Source organism: Salvelinus namaycush, chromosome 42 (assembly GCF_016432855.1).
Source record: "Salvelinus namaycush isolate Seneca chromosome 42, SaNama_1.0, whole genome shotgun sequence".
Classification (NCBI taxonomy): Eukaryota; Metazoa; Chordata; class Actinopteri; order Salmoniformes; family Salmonidae; genus Salvelinus; species Salvelinus namaycush.
Genome location: NC_052348.1, coordinates 11,951,101 through 11,964,790, shown reverse-complemented (window position 1 = coordinate 11,964,790; position 13,690 = coordinate 11,951,101). Strand labels below are relative to the sequence as shown.

General features: G+C 45.6%; 1 protein-coding gene across 1 annotated transcript in view; it reads right to left on the bottom strand.

Moving 5' to 3' along the window:
• Nucleotides 1–13,690, bottom strand: part of LOC120034741 (lipopolysaccharide-responsive and beige-like anchor protein) — a 244,439-nt gene that overhangs the window by 186,386 nt on the left and 44,363 nt on the right. Inside the window, exons 21-28 of the mRNA XM_038981345.1 lie at nucleotides 10,837–12,420; nucleotides 9,990–10,168; nucleotides 7,996–8,149; nucleotides 7,234–7,414; nucleotides 4,063–4,178; nucleotides 3,025–3,132; nucleotides 2,449–2,590; nucleotides 1,019–1,367 (exon numbers count right to left, since the gene is read on the bottom strand). Of these exons, the coding sequence (XP_038837273.1) occupies nucleotides 1,019–1,367; nucleotides 2,449–2,590; nucleotides 3,025–3,132; nucleotides 4,063–4,178; nucleotides 7,234–7,414; nucleotides 7,996–8,149; nucleotides 9,990–10,168; nucleotides 10,837–12,420 (2,813 nt within the window). The remainder of the gene's footprint in view (nucleotides 1–1,018; nucleotides 1,368–2,448; nucleotides 2,591–3,024; nucleotides 3,133–4,062; nucleotides 4,179–7,233; nucleotides 7,415–7,995; nucleotides 8,150–9,989; nucleotides 10,169–10,836; nucleotides 12,421–13,690) is intronic.

The window sequence follows — 13,690 nt, the reverse complement described above, 5'->3', positions numbered from 1 at the left end:
AGAGGCTGAGGATCACAGGGATGCCTCGGAATTCCCACCGATTGGAAGAGGAGGAGTGTGGGGGGTGGATGGGGAGGGGGGTGATGGAGAAACGCTTTCTTTCTTCCTTGGCATGAGAAGCTTGACTAGGTGTCTCTCCTCCTGTGGAGGGGAGGAGGGGGGGGGGGGGGGGGATCTTGCTCTCTCTTTCCCTCACGCTCTCTCCCTCTCCCTTTTTCTCTCTCCCCGCTTCCTTTGTGTCTGGTGTGCCACAAAGACTATTCCCCCAAATACAAACCAGACCTCGTCCTCAGTCCGTCCGTCAGCTAACTCTCACTTAGAGATGTCTGTATAGTCTGTATAGGTACAGTACACCCACCCACACACAGCACTGCCTTGCGTTCCCACTAAGTCTCTGACCGCTCGCCCCCTCACTCCATAGGGGATCCATCTAGCCAGCTTCTCTTTCCCTTATTATAGTACCAGAGAGACAGACAGCCTAGCCCACGGTGCAGACAGAGAGAAAGAAAGACCGGGAAAGAGAGAGACGAAAAAGAGAAGCTATTAAATATCAGTGACAAGGTGAAAAGAAACAGCTTCCTGCTGGCTGCCACAGTCGTCTTTAAGATCACTCTCCCTCCCGCTCTCTCTTTCCCCTCTTACTCTCTCTCTTCCTCTGGCAGATGCCTCGATTGTTTTGATGTGTTTTCCTGAAGACAGGTACTTTGTAGCCCTGTTTATTTGTGTTGAGAAGCCACGTCGACAGGCAAACCAGGGAGCTACAGGGATGGGGTTGGGGGGGGGGGGTACAAGAGTTTAAAAGGGGGTCTGTGATGGTAGTGGGTTTCTGATGTGATGCTTCCTCGCCTTCACTTAGTACATGTTCATGTCGGACCGTTTCACGGTAGGGAGGGGAGGGGTTAAGAGCTGTGAGGCTGTGAACCAGGTCAAGAGGTATTTAAAAAGTTAGCAGACTCCGATACAGAGATCAGCCTTTGAGAGACTGACCCCTGATTCTAAAACTCTGTGGCCCACGCACCTGTCAAAGGATCTGAACTGGTTGGGGTTGTTTCCCATAGCAGCTCCCAGGAAGGCCGGCGGCAGAAGGCTGGGGTCCACCATGATGTCATCAGCAGGCGCCGAGACCAGGCTGCGTAGGATGTCCTTCACGTTCTTCCCGCCCCTGGCGTTCGCCGTGGGGTTCTCTCTGTGACCCCTGACCTCTGAGGAGAGGGTGGACAGGGCTTCGGACACGGCGTCGGGCCCCTGGGCGGTGGAGTCTGCCTCGCTGGGGGCCACGGAGCTATGGTCATCCCCGATGCCAGAGTCTCGGCGACGGAGGGAGACACTGCTCTCCAGGTCGGGACCGCCAGAGACGGCATTACTGTCTGATGGGCGGAAACATTAAAGGAGGTAAACATTCTCAATGTTTATAAACATTTATAAACATTGAGAAACACCTGAACTTTCTACGTGCTTCAAAAATGAATGAGAATCTACTATAGCACATCTCAGAGGTTGTAAAGACTATCAACACACCAGTACATTTCAAGACACAATCAAGACATTTGGAAATTCCATATATAACTACCGTAATTTCCGGACTATAAGCCGCTACTTTTTTACCACGCTATGAACCTCGAGGTTTATACAATGACGCGGCTAATTTATGATTTTTTATTTCCCCACAAAATTCACGCCGCCAAAAAACTGAGCACCGTCACATAATGTGACGTAAATCGAGCACGCTCAAACTTCCCATCATTCTGATTACGGTAGTCATTTTGTCACCCTCATCATGGCAAAGACACGGAGAAATGCATATGATGCAGCTTTCAAGTTGAAGGCGATCGATCTGGCTGTTGGAAAAGGAAATAGAGCTGCTGCACGGGAGCTTGGCCTTAATGAGTCGATGATAAGACGTTGGAAACAGCAGCGTGAGGAACTGACGCTGACAACAAAAGCTTTCAGAGAAGAAAAGCAGATGGCCCGAACTATAAAATGAGCTTGAAGACTGGGTCAACACACAGAGAGCAGACGGCCGAGGTGTTTCAACTGTGCAGATCCGACTGAAAGCCAAAACAATCGCCACCGCAATGAAGTTTGACTTTCTTGGTAGGCTACTGTTTACTGCTATTTTTTACATTTTTGTTACAAGCCGTGTTTCGTTAAAGCCTATTTATTTTTGTTACAAGCCGTGTTTCGTTTAAAAGCCTATTTATTTTTGTTACAAGCCGTGTTTCGTTTAAAGGCTGTGTAAAGTTCATTTGTTTCAATGTACCGGTAGGCACTTGCGGCTTATTTATGTACAAAATACATATTTAAAAAAAATTCAGTGGGTACGGCTTATATTCAGGTGCGCTTAATAGTCCAGCAATTACGGTAATGTATAAGACAGAGATTGACATCTTGAGGGATGGACACTTGCTAGATGTAGCTCCTGCATAGCCATATGGGTGAGGTGTGTACCTGCACTCCTGGCAGACTGGCTGCGCTGGGGGAGTTTCTTGTCGTTTTGGGGCTCCAGGATGTCTCGGTACTTGGACACCATGAGAACAGAGATGAAGTAAACCACGGCCAGGGCCAAGAACTGAGCCTGCTTACTGTCCTCCTTTACCAAAACACACACAACATGCAACACAGCTATAATACAGTACACCACCAGTCTGTAATATGTTTGAATATGTACAGATGTAGGATCTTAATTTGATCACCCTGTTGCAGAAGAACTTTCCTGTAATGAAGGATTTTTTTTACTTGTAGTGTATTTGAGGTTTTAATAAGGCTTCTGAAATGTGTAATTTCCACTTTGAAATTTCAGACTTGATTTTACAAACACCTACAAAAATGCAATAACAATACACATGTCCTGTTGCTGCAGGAACAGTTTCCTGCTGTTGCAAACTGGCTCAAATGAAGATCCTACATCTTTACAGTATTAAAAAAAAAAAAAAAAAGAAGTTTTTGCAATGCATAGCTACTGTTATTTATTTGAAAAGTTGACTCGTTTCAACCTCAGTCTTTATCAAAGCTTTGTAAACTCACGATATCTCTGAAGACCACGGCTCTGAGGCGGTTGATGTCCATTTCCTGTAGGAGACGGTCCATGTCTCTGATGGGAGACATCCCTCCTGTCACAACATCAACAGGGCTCTGCAGATGTAGAACACACATTCACATGCACACACAGACACAGACAGACACAGACAGGAACAGACACACACATAATAATGTAAGCACCTATTGCTGGTTAATGCTGAACACACCATCATCAGTTTGAATGCTCTACCCACTGTCCAAAACTAGACTTCTCTGTAAGTCGAAGACATCAAATGATAACTGATTGTCATGGAATGTGTATGTGTTAGCAGAGGTCAACCACAACGGCCCATTCCACCATCAGTAGCCCGAGTGTTGAAAATCAACCCATGGGAAGTGTATAGTTGGCCAGTCCACATACTGTACAGTATTTGCCCCATTCAGCAGGATGTTGTGTATCCCCTTGAGACTCAGACCCTTAACATAATGGGTTTACCATAGAGCCACTCACTGCATTATGAATGAGATTTTACACACTGGTTTCAGGAAGAAAAACAGGGATTTAAAAAAAAATGTTTTACTGGAAGTCACTATATCAAATCAAAAGGCCAACAATGACAAAGAGCCTTGTCTAGTGTAACATAACTGCAGGCAAAGTAATGCAATAAGATATCAGCTAATGCAATAATAACTCTCTGCTATTACATAGGGAGGACCACAAAGGGATGGGTTCCTGCAGGGGAATTATTAGGATGCAACACAAGACAAAGGATGACTTAGAGGGATGCTTACAATTCACTAAGTGCAGTGATCCTATTCAACTAATATACAGGAGGAGAAATGTCATCAATTATGGTATTTCTCCATGTCTGCTAGGGAGATTGGGAAATGTAAAAAAAAAATTTTTTGGGGGGGGTATTGCTAGAAAGTCATGATTCCCGAAATGACAGAAAGAGGAGAGGGAGGGAGAAGTGGGGGGGGGGGGGGGGGGGGGGGGGGGGGGGGGTGAGGAGGGATGATACTACTTGCCTGCGCGGGCATGGCCTTGGCGGCCCCCATGAGGCTGTGCACGGCTTGCTGGCCGCGGGCGCTGTCCTGGCTGGGCTTGAAGTGAGAGTGCTGCTGACATTCCAGACAGTTCCTCACAGCCATGGCACACACTGCAGAGAGAGATGAGAGAATGGAGAGAGAGATATTGGAGAGAGAGAATGAGAGTGTTGCGGTGGATGTATAAGTCAAAGAAAATAGGCTGCGTACACATATTTTGAAGATGTTATCGCAGGTGCAGCAAAATGCTTATGTTTCTAGCTCCAACAGTGCAGTAATACCTAACAATACAAAACAAATCCAAAAGGAAAGAAATGAAGGAATATCAGAATGAGCCATGTCTGAGTCCGGAATATAAATCTATGTGTATATGATGGTGTGTATAGACATGATGGACAATATATGAATAGAAAAGGTGTGTACAGCAGTAATTATATAGGATGAGCCTTGACTAGTATATACATATGAAGTGGGTAAAACAGTATGTAAATATTATTAAAGTGACCAGTGTTCATTGACTATGTACATAGGGCAGCACTGTCTAAGGTGCAGGGTAGAGTACCGGGTGGTGCCGGCTAGTAACAGTGTCTAAGTTCAGGGCAGGGTACTGGACGGTGGTCAGCTAGCGGTGACTATTTAACAGTCTGATGGCCTGGAGATAGAAGCTGTTTTTCAGTCTCTCGGTCCCAGCTTTGATGAACCTGTACTGTAACCGCTTTCTAGATGGTAGCGGGGTGAACAGACCGTGACTGAGGTGCTTGATAATCTTCTTGTCCTTGCTTTCACACTGGGTGCTGAAGATGTCCTGGAGGAAGACACACTTCCCCTGGTGAAGAATTGGGCTGGAGAGCACTGTGGCTGTGGACAATGCAGTTGCCGTACCAGGCGGTGATAAAGCCTGACAGGATGCTCTCAATGGTGCATCTATAGAAGTTTGTGAGGGTCTTAGGGGCCAAGCGGAATTTCTTCAGCCTCCTGAGGTTGAAGAGGCGCTGTTGCGCCTTCTTCACCACACTGTCTGTGTGGGTGGACCATTTCATATTGTCAGTGATGTGTACGCTGAGGAACTTTCACCCTCTCCTCTACCGTCCCGTCAATGTGGATGGGGGCGTGCTCTCTCTGCTGTCTCCAGAAGTCCACAATCAGCTCCTTCATATTGTTGACGTTGAGGGAGAGGTTATTTTCCTGGCACAACTCTGCCAGGGCCCTCACCTCCTCCCTGTAGGTTGACTCAACGTTGTTGGTAATCAGGCATACCACTGTTGTGTCGTCTGCAAACTTGATGACTAAGTTAGAGACGTGTGTAGCCACGCAGTCATGGGTGAACAGGGAGTACAGGAGGGGTCTGAGCACGCACCCTTGTGGGGCCCCTGTGTTGAGGATCAGCGTAGTGGAGGTGTTGTTGCCTACCTTCACCACCTGGGGGCGGCCCTTCAGGAAGTCCAGAGGTGAAGTAGTGAGAGAACGAACAACCAAAAAAGCAAGGCAGGAGGAGACAGAGAGAAGCCAAGAGAAGAGAGAATTGGGGAGAGACAGAAAGTGAGAAGTGAGGAGCGGTTGAGAAAGAATTGAACTCTCCAGGAACAAGGTCAAGGCTCCAGTCCACCTGGACAACAGCGTTCACCTCTTCTCTCCCTGCTCCCCAACACTAGTTCCCCCTGTATCCAAGGTAACACTAGATCTCCCTGTATCCAAGGTCACACTAGTTCTTCCTGTATCCAAGGTCACACTAGTTCTCACTGTATCCAAACCCTGCATGGGGTTCATTCAATATTGGATGACAATGGTGCCTCTCTGCATGTGGGTCTTGCCTGGGTAACAAACTACCTCACAGAACATGAGGTAAAATATCCACTGTTTGATAACTTCAGGTAGGTTTCTGGCTCCTGCCACGGCAAGGGGGCATTTTTTTTATTATTTATATGATATATTACGGTGCTATATTCCGAGCACCGCTTTCTATTTTGCTTTCTATCCTTCTTTTAGCACCTCCCTCGTTTCTGTATTTGACAACTGACAAATGTGAACTCTGAACCGTCTAGATTAGAGGTGGAAGTATTTAATCTGGAATGGTCTGGAGTTTTACATTGAGGCCTTCAGGAAGGAAAGGCAGTGTGTGTGTGTGTGTGTGTTTGTGTGCCTGTGTGTAAGTTCCCCCTTGAAACCTTGTTACAGTCTACCCAAATCAGATTACTGCACCAGCAACAGGGAAAGAATACCTCATCAAAAATTAATCTCATAACGGCAGCTCTCTAAAAGCAGGCATGTGCTACGACAGAATCACTCTCCACCGAGCTCCCCACCAATGAGAATGCCCGTTGGGATAAACCCAGGGGAAAAAACGCGACTGGCTATCAGCTGAACAAGGTGGCGTACAGGGCGACCATTTTGTTTACGAGCTAGTTTGTAAGGAGTTTTAAAAGCAAAAATGGATACCAGAGCACGGCCCATTACCCAAATGGAGCAGATGGTTTAAATCACCATGCATAGTCTTACTGTACTAGGGAGCTTAGGAGTTGGATGAGGGGTGGGTTGGAGGTTGGATAAGGTGGTTGGTGTAATGTAGTGCCTGAATAAAATGAATAATGTAAAGCATTTGAAGTATATTTTATTCAGCTAGCAGAGCAGGGGTCTAGCCGCGTCTCGGAGCTGTCACTGGGTTACTTTAATAGACTGGAACATGAGGCAGAGAAAGAGAGCGAGAGAGAGGCAGGCCTAGGGCTACAGCCAGGGCCATTACAGGGGAATCGACTAATCATAGGCGGCCATTTTAGAGTGTTGCAGCGCAGAGGGGTTATAATAACAAGATAAGAGAGGGCTGCTACGAGCCAAGAGAGAGAGCGAGAAAGAGAGAGGATACACTATGGAGAGCTTTGGCAGCTCAGGCTGCTATTAGAGTCTACTGCAGTCTGACATAGAGGGGGATCGATAAAAAGAGGTGAATGAGGAGGAAAAGGGTGAGAAAAGGAGGAAGTGAAGGGAGGAGGAGGAAGTAAAGGAAGAAGGAGGAAGTGAAGAGATGAGGAAAAGAGGGAAACAAGAAGGGAAGACATGTAAAGAACAGAACAGGAAGAGAAGATGGGAATGGGGAGAGGAGATGTGAAGAGATGGAAAAGACCAGATGGGATGGAGGAGAAGAGAGAGGCAGAGAGGTTCTTCCATACGTACCCAGGCGAAGGCTCTGTCTGAGGATACCGCCAGAGGACATGTTCTTCTCAGCCTCGATCTCGGTGAAGTTGAGGGAGGAGGCGAAGATCAGAACATCCACCAGGTTGATGAGGCGCTGCAGGAAGGTGACCGACGCCTCCACCGACAGACCCTGGGACGGCTCAATGTTCTCCAGATCATGCTGAGGAGAAGAAGAGGGACAAACACCACCATCACTAGCATCATTACTGTCAAATCCAAACTAAATTATGACATGTAGCTATTAGTCAACTTAGGGACAATGTTTGGTAAGAAAGGAAATGGTTCAACGTCTTGTCAATTCAATTTCCACTCTGTCCATTTCAGATTTCAATCAGATTAAATCCTCATTGAATTCAATCCCGTCTTTGAATCTAATTATGATGGAATTGACCCCTGCTGTAGCCACAGCCATCAGTCCATACTGGACATTGTTTCCAGTGTAAATGGTAAAGGGAGTGGTATGGAGGGGAGACAGACAGAGGCCCGCAGGTCCATCAGGGTTGATGTTATACTGGAGTGCTACTGTCACTGGGGTCAGACAGTACAAAAACACACTAACCATGTTAGCACTGGCCAACTGTAGTCTAATGTGATTGGAGAAAGGTCAACGGGGATGGATGGACAGGGATAACCTCCTGTGGGTGGCCATACACAAACACACACACCAGAGACAGACACAGAGACAGACACAGAGACAGACACAGAGACCGACACAACAGCCAGACAGACAGTGTCTCTCACTGAGGAGGATGTGGCAGCAGAAAGCAGGGGCAGGATGCCTCCACAGGCCATGATGAGGTTGTCCACCACCTGAGAGATGAGGTGCACTGTGTTGTGGACAAAGACCACATTCTCACTGCTGTTCACAAAGTCCATCACCGTCTTAGTGGAGTGACTGGGAGAGAGGAGACGGGCATAAATTACACGGAGGTACATATAAGCTAAACATTATAACCATTGAATCAATGTACAACACAATCAATGCATTCAGTGCCTTCAGAAAGTATTCATACCCCTTGACATATTCCACATTTTGTTGTGCTACAGCCTGAATTCAAAATGGATTAAATATTTTTTCCCCCCCTCACCCATCTAGACACAATATCCTATATAGACAAATGGAAAAAATGTTTTTACAAATGCTTCCTAATTTATTGAAAATGAAATACAGAAATATCTCATTTACATAAGTATTCACACTCCCTTGTTTACACTTTGTAGAAGCACCTTTGGCAGCGATTACAGCTGTGAGTCTTTCTGGGTAAGTCTCTAAGAGCTTTGCACACCTGGATTGTACAACATTTGCCCATTATTTTTTCCAAAACTCTTCAAGCTCTGTCAAGTTGGTTGTTGAACATTGCTAGACAACCATTTTCAGGTCTTGCCATAGATTTTCAAGCCGATTTAAGTAAAAACTGTAACTCTGCCACACAGGAACATACAATGTCCTCTTGGTTAACAACTCCAGTATAAATTTGGCCTTGTGTTTTAGGTTATTGTCCTGCTGAAAGGTGAATTTGTCTCCCAGTGTTTGGTGGACAGCAGACTGAACCATGTTTTCATCTAGGGTTTAGCCTGTGCTTAGCTCCATTCAGTTTAGTTTTATCCTGAACCCCCCCCCCCCCAGGCCTTAACGATTACAAGCTTGCTTTTAACATGACGCAGCTACCACTATGCTTGAAATTATGTATTTGTATTCAGGAGAAAAAGTGAATTACTTTAGCACATGTTTTGCAGTATTACTATAATGCCTTGTTGCAAACAGGATGCATGTTTTGGAATATGTTTTATTCTGTACAGGCTTCCTTCTTTTCACTCTGTCATTTAGGTTAGTATTGTGGAGTAACTACAATGTTGTTGATCCATCCTCAGTTTTCTCCTATCACAGCCATTAAACTCTAACTGTTTTAAAGTCACCATTGGACTCATGGCTCCTCATTGACTACTTGACTGAGGGGCCTTACAGATAACTGTATGTGTGGGGTACAGAGATTAGGTAGTCAAAAAATCATCTTAAACACTATTAAATTAAAAAAAAATCAAATTCAAGCTGCTTTATTGGCATGAAAAACATTGTGTCAATATTGCCAAAGCAACAATGTATACAATATACATTGTAATAAAATTATAAACAATGACAAATAATAATATAGAATGGCAGTAAATAATAATACAAAATTAAATATAAAAATATTATTTACTATTATAAATATATAAATATTATTGCACACAGAGTGAGTCCATGCAATTTATTATGTGACTTGTTAAGCACATTTTTACTTCTGGTCTTAATTAGGCTCGCCATAACAAAGGGCTTGAATACCCATTGACTCAAGACGTTTCAGCTTTTCATTATTTATTCATTTGTTTTTGTTTTAAATCCAGTTTGAGATTATGGTGTATTGTACGTACGCCAGTGACACAAAATCTCAATTTATTTTAAATTCAGGCTGTAACACAACAGAATGTGGAAAAAGTCAAGGGGTGTGAATACTTTCTGAAGGCTCTGTATCTATTCAGTTTAAACCTCTCAGTTTTTTTTCAACCCTTGTTTTACATGTTGACTGAAAGCACCTTCTCATTTACAGCAACGACCTGGAGATCAGAATGTTCGCAGGATAGACAGTTTTTTGTTGTAAGTTAGTGAGTTGGAAAGTCGCCTGACCTGCAACCAAGAAATCAGATCAAAATGCTATGCAATTCTCCATGTATTTCAACCAATTCCCCTCCTTTACCTCCTCCACATCTGCACGTCAGTCTCGATGGAGAAGAGCAGGTCTGTGAGCAGGCGCTGGTGCATGTGAGACCAACGGAACTCTGGAATACGGAACATGGTGGAGCGAGCGGAGGAGCTGCTCTCGCTGGCCTGGCCTCCTGAGGCACCGGCTGCAGCCGTGTCGCCCTGATGAACTTCCTGTGGTACAGCACTCAGGACAGTTAGCAGCAGCATTAGCCATATATATATATAAACAGGATTAGCTTTGGCTTTAGCATTAGCCATATAAATATATAAACAGGATTAGCTTTGGCTTTAGCATTAGCCATATATATATATAAACAGGATTAGCTTTGGCTTCAGCATTAGCCATATATATATATATATATAAACAGGATTAGCTTTGGCTTCAGCATTAGCCATATATATATATAAACAGGATTAGCTTTGGCTTTAGCATTAGCCATATAAATATATAAACAGGATTAGCTTTGGCTTTAGCATTAGCCATATATATATATAAACAGGATTAGCTTTGGCTTTAGCATTAGCCATATATATATATATATAAACAGGATTAGCTTTGGCTTCAGCATTAGCCATATAAATATAAACATGAATAGCTTTGACTTTACCATTAGCCACATACATATAAACAGGATCAGCTTTGGCTTTAGCATTAGCCATATAAATATAAACAGGATTAGCTTTGGCTTTAGCCATATAAATATAAACAGGATTAGCTTTAGCCATATAGCCATACCCACGTACATACTGTACATTATAAAGCACTTGTCGTGAAAGACACAATATACATGTAAATACATGTTAAGACCAGTAAATAGATGAAAGCAGTGATGACATACAGGTGTGGAGGTCTCCTTTAGCTCCAGTCTCTCTGTGTCTGAGGCCACACTGGACACATCCAGCCTGGCAATGTGGATCTCTTTGGTCTTGGTGGCAGAGCCAGGGCCCTCTGCTGCACTGTCTTTCCCTGCCTCCACAGCATTAGAAGTGGCTACCTTCGGAGAGGTATCAGTCCTGGTGCTGGGGGCCTCTGTGGCCCCTGGGGCTTCTGGCTGGACCGCCTTGGTGCTGGGGGCCTCTGCTGGTGCTACAGCCTGTGGGGTGTCAGATTTAGAGACAGTGGCCCCTACTGCTGCTGGTAGTATGGCCTCCAGGGCTGTAGGGGGCGATGTTGTGGACTCTAAAGGCTGCTGTGCTGGCTCTGTGCTGGTGGGGTCGGTGCCTGGTGCAGACGGGTCCAGGTCAATCTCCTCCATTTTAGGGGGTTGTGTCTGACTCTCCTCAGGTACAGAAGCAGGTGGTGTCTCTTGACTTTCCACTGCTGACTTTGTGACCTCGGCAACACTCTCCTCTTCCTTCTTCTTTTCAGTTTTAACCTCCTCTGTCTTGATCTCCTCTGCTTTAACCTCTTCCATCTTCTCCTCCTCAACTACAACCTCCTCTGTCTTCACCTCCTCTGCCTCCTTTTCTTCCTCCTCTCCACCAGCGGCGGAGACAAAAGAGGGTTCCTCCATGCTGTCGTCGGTGGAGCTGGGTCGGACCTGGTCACTGACTGACTGGAGAGATGCCCCGACTGGTGACCCCTCCGCCACGCTGCCCTTCTGGCAGGCTGAGATGGCAGCAGAGACCTGTTCCTCCGGTTGCTTTGCCAGTTCCGGTTCCTTGGGTTCCTTCAGGGAATCTTCAGACATAAGAACGTTGGCGGCTATGTAGCTGTGCGTTTCTGACCCCTTCTCTCCATCCGTTTGAGGTCTTACTACTTTGTCGGTATCAGATGTTTTACCATCGTCGCTTGTTTCCGTTTTAGCCACCTTCGCGTCATCAGTTTCTGGCTTGGTCGCTTCGTCTGTTTCAGTTGTGCTAGATGCTGCTGCAGCATCATCAGTCTTGTCTGTGGCGGTCTCAGTCTCAGTCATGGCCTCAACGGTCTTACTGCTGACTTTATCCTCAGTAAGTTTAGCTTCAGTCTCCTGTGTAGTAGCTTCAGCTCTGTCACCAGCACCTCCTCTCTGATCCTCAGAGATCTGATTCTGGACCTGCTGTAGTTCCTCATTATCCTCTTCTTCAGCTCTGGCCAGCATGTTGGACACCGTTATGGGTGCTTGACCCCTCTGACTTCTATCTCCTTCTCTCTCTGGAGGGCTGGGGGTGGAGGCAGATGCTGTTGATGTTGCTGAGGGAGGGGTAGTGTTGGGGGACTCCTGGTTCTGGGGGACCCCCTCTGAGTCAATGGTGAGCTCGATCACGGTGGAGGGGGCAGTCTCCTCCCCCTGATGCCTGTTGGTCCGGAGCTGGCCCAGAATCTCAGAGTCCCGGCTGGCCCCGGAAATGGTCCGGATACCAGCCGCATCGCCCTCGGAGCCCAGTCTCTGGTACTGACGGAACATACGGGCCAGGTTCTCCTTGTGCTGCTCAAAGGTCACCTGCAAACATAAACAATAAACAAAGCAAAGCGTTAGTTTCGTTTGACAGGCGCTATGTGGGGCCTACAACAAACTTTAGACCAGATTTTAGCTACATAGATTTTTTTTACATTTGAGTCATTAAGCAGACGCTCTTATCCAGAGTGACTTACAGGAGCAATTTGGTTTAAGTGCCTTGCTCAAGGGCACATCGATAGTTTTCACTTAGTCGGCTCGAGGAGTCGAACCAGTGACCTTTCGGGTTACTGGCCCAATGCTCTTAACCACTAGGCTACCTGCCGCACCCAATGACTGAGGGTCAGTGACATGTCCAGAGTATCATCTCGTCACCATCTGGGAGTCTATAGAGAACAATTATCTGCTGTGGCATTTGAGGAAGAGACCATCACCCATCCATGTTAGCAGTCATAGATTAGTTAGTAGATATTGTAAAGTGTTTGTCTGCCAGTTGAACAGCGTCCGTGTGTCATCGGCAAATCATCACTCTCCTAATTTAAGGCCCTGCATTAATCACTGTGGCTCTGAGGACAGAAAGTCAAAGGGGAGTAAAATACATCCATACTAGATCATCTACGCTGCTTTTAACTATGAACATTTAGAGAGAGAGAGAAAGAGAGAGAAAGAGAAAGAGAGAGAAAGAGAGAGAGAGAGAGAGAAAGAGAGAGAAAGAGAGAGAAAGAGAAAGAGAGAGAAAGAGAGAGAGAGAGAGAGAGAGAGAGAGAGAGAGAGAGAGAGAGAGAGAGAGAGAGAGAGAGAGAGAGAGAGAGAGAGGAGAGAAAGCCTGACTATTTGTAATTAATTAGGCGTTAGTCATTAATGTTCTAAATTAGATGGCTACAAGGCTGGTCATTAATCTTCTGGTACTGGGTTGTCTGTGATTGTTAATCCATATCTGTTTTCTCAGAGTAGGAAAGTAAAGAGGTCTTTCTAAACCCACTGATAGTAACGGCCTTCTCTCTCCGGTTTAACGATCACAGTCTAGTGACTTAGCCTTCTCCTCCCCGCCATTAGTTTCTGCTTCATTTGACATTTAGCATTTTTTACCAATTTAAAGCATGCTGCATTGCATTCAAAGTAGAGCAGTATGACCATATGGAAACTACACTGGAGTGGTTAGTCAGTGGAATAACATCAGACTGCGATGCAGTACATTAAAATGATGCATGTTGGCCTTAAATGGGTTTCTATAAAGATTGGATTACCATTAGAATGGGAGTACTGTACGGTATTTAAAACGGTGGTTAGCGTAGAGCTACGATAAGAGACCAGC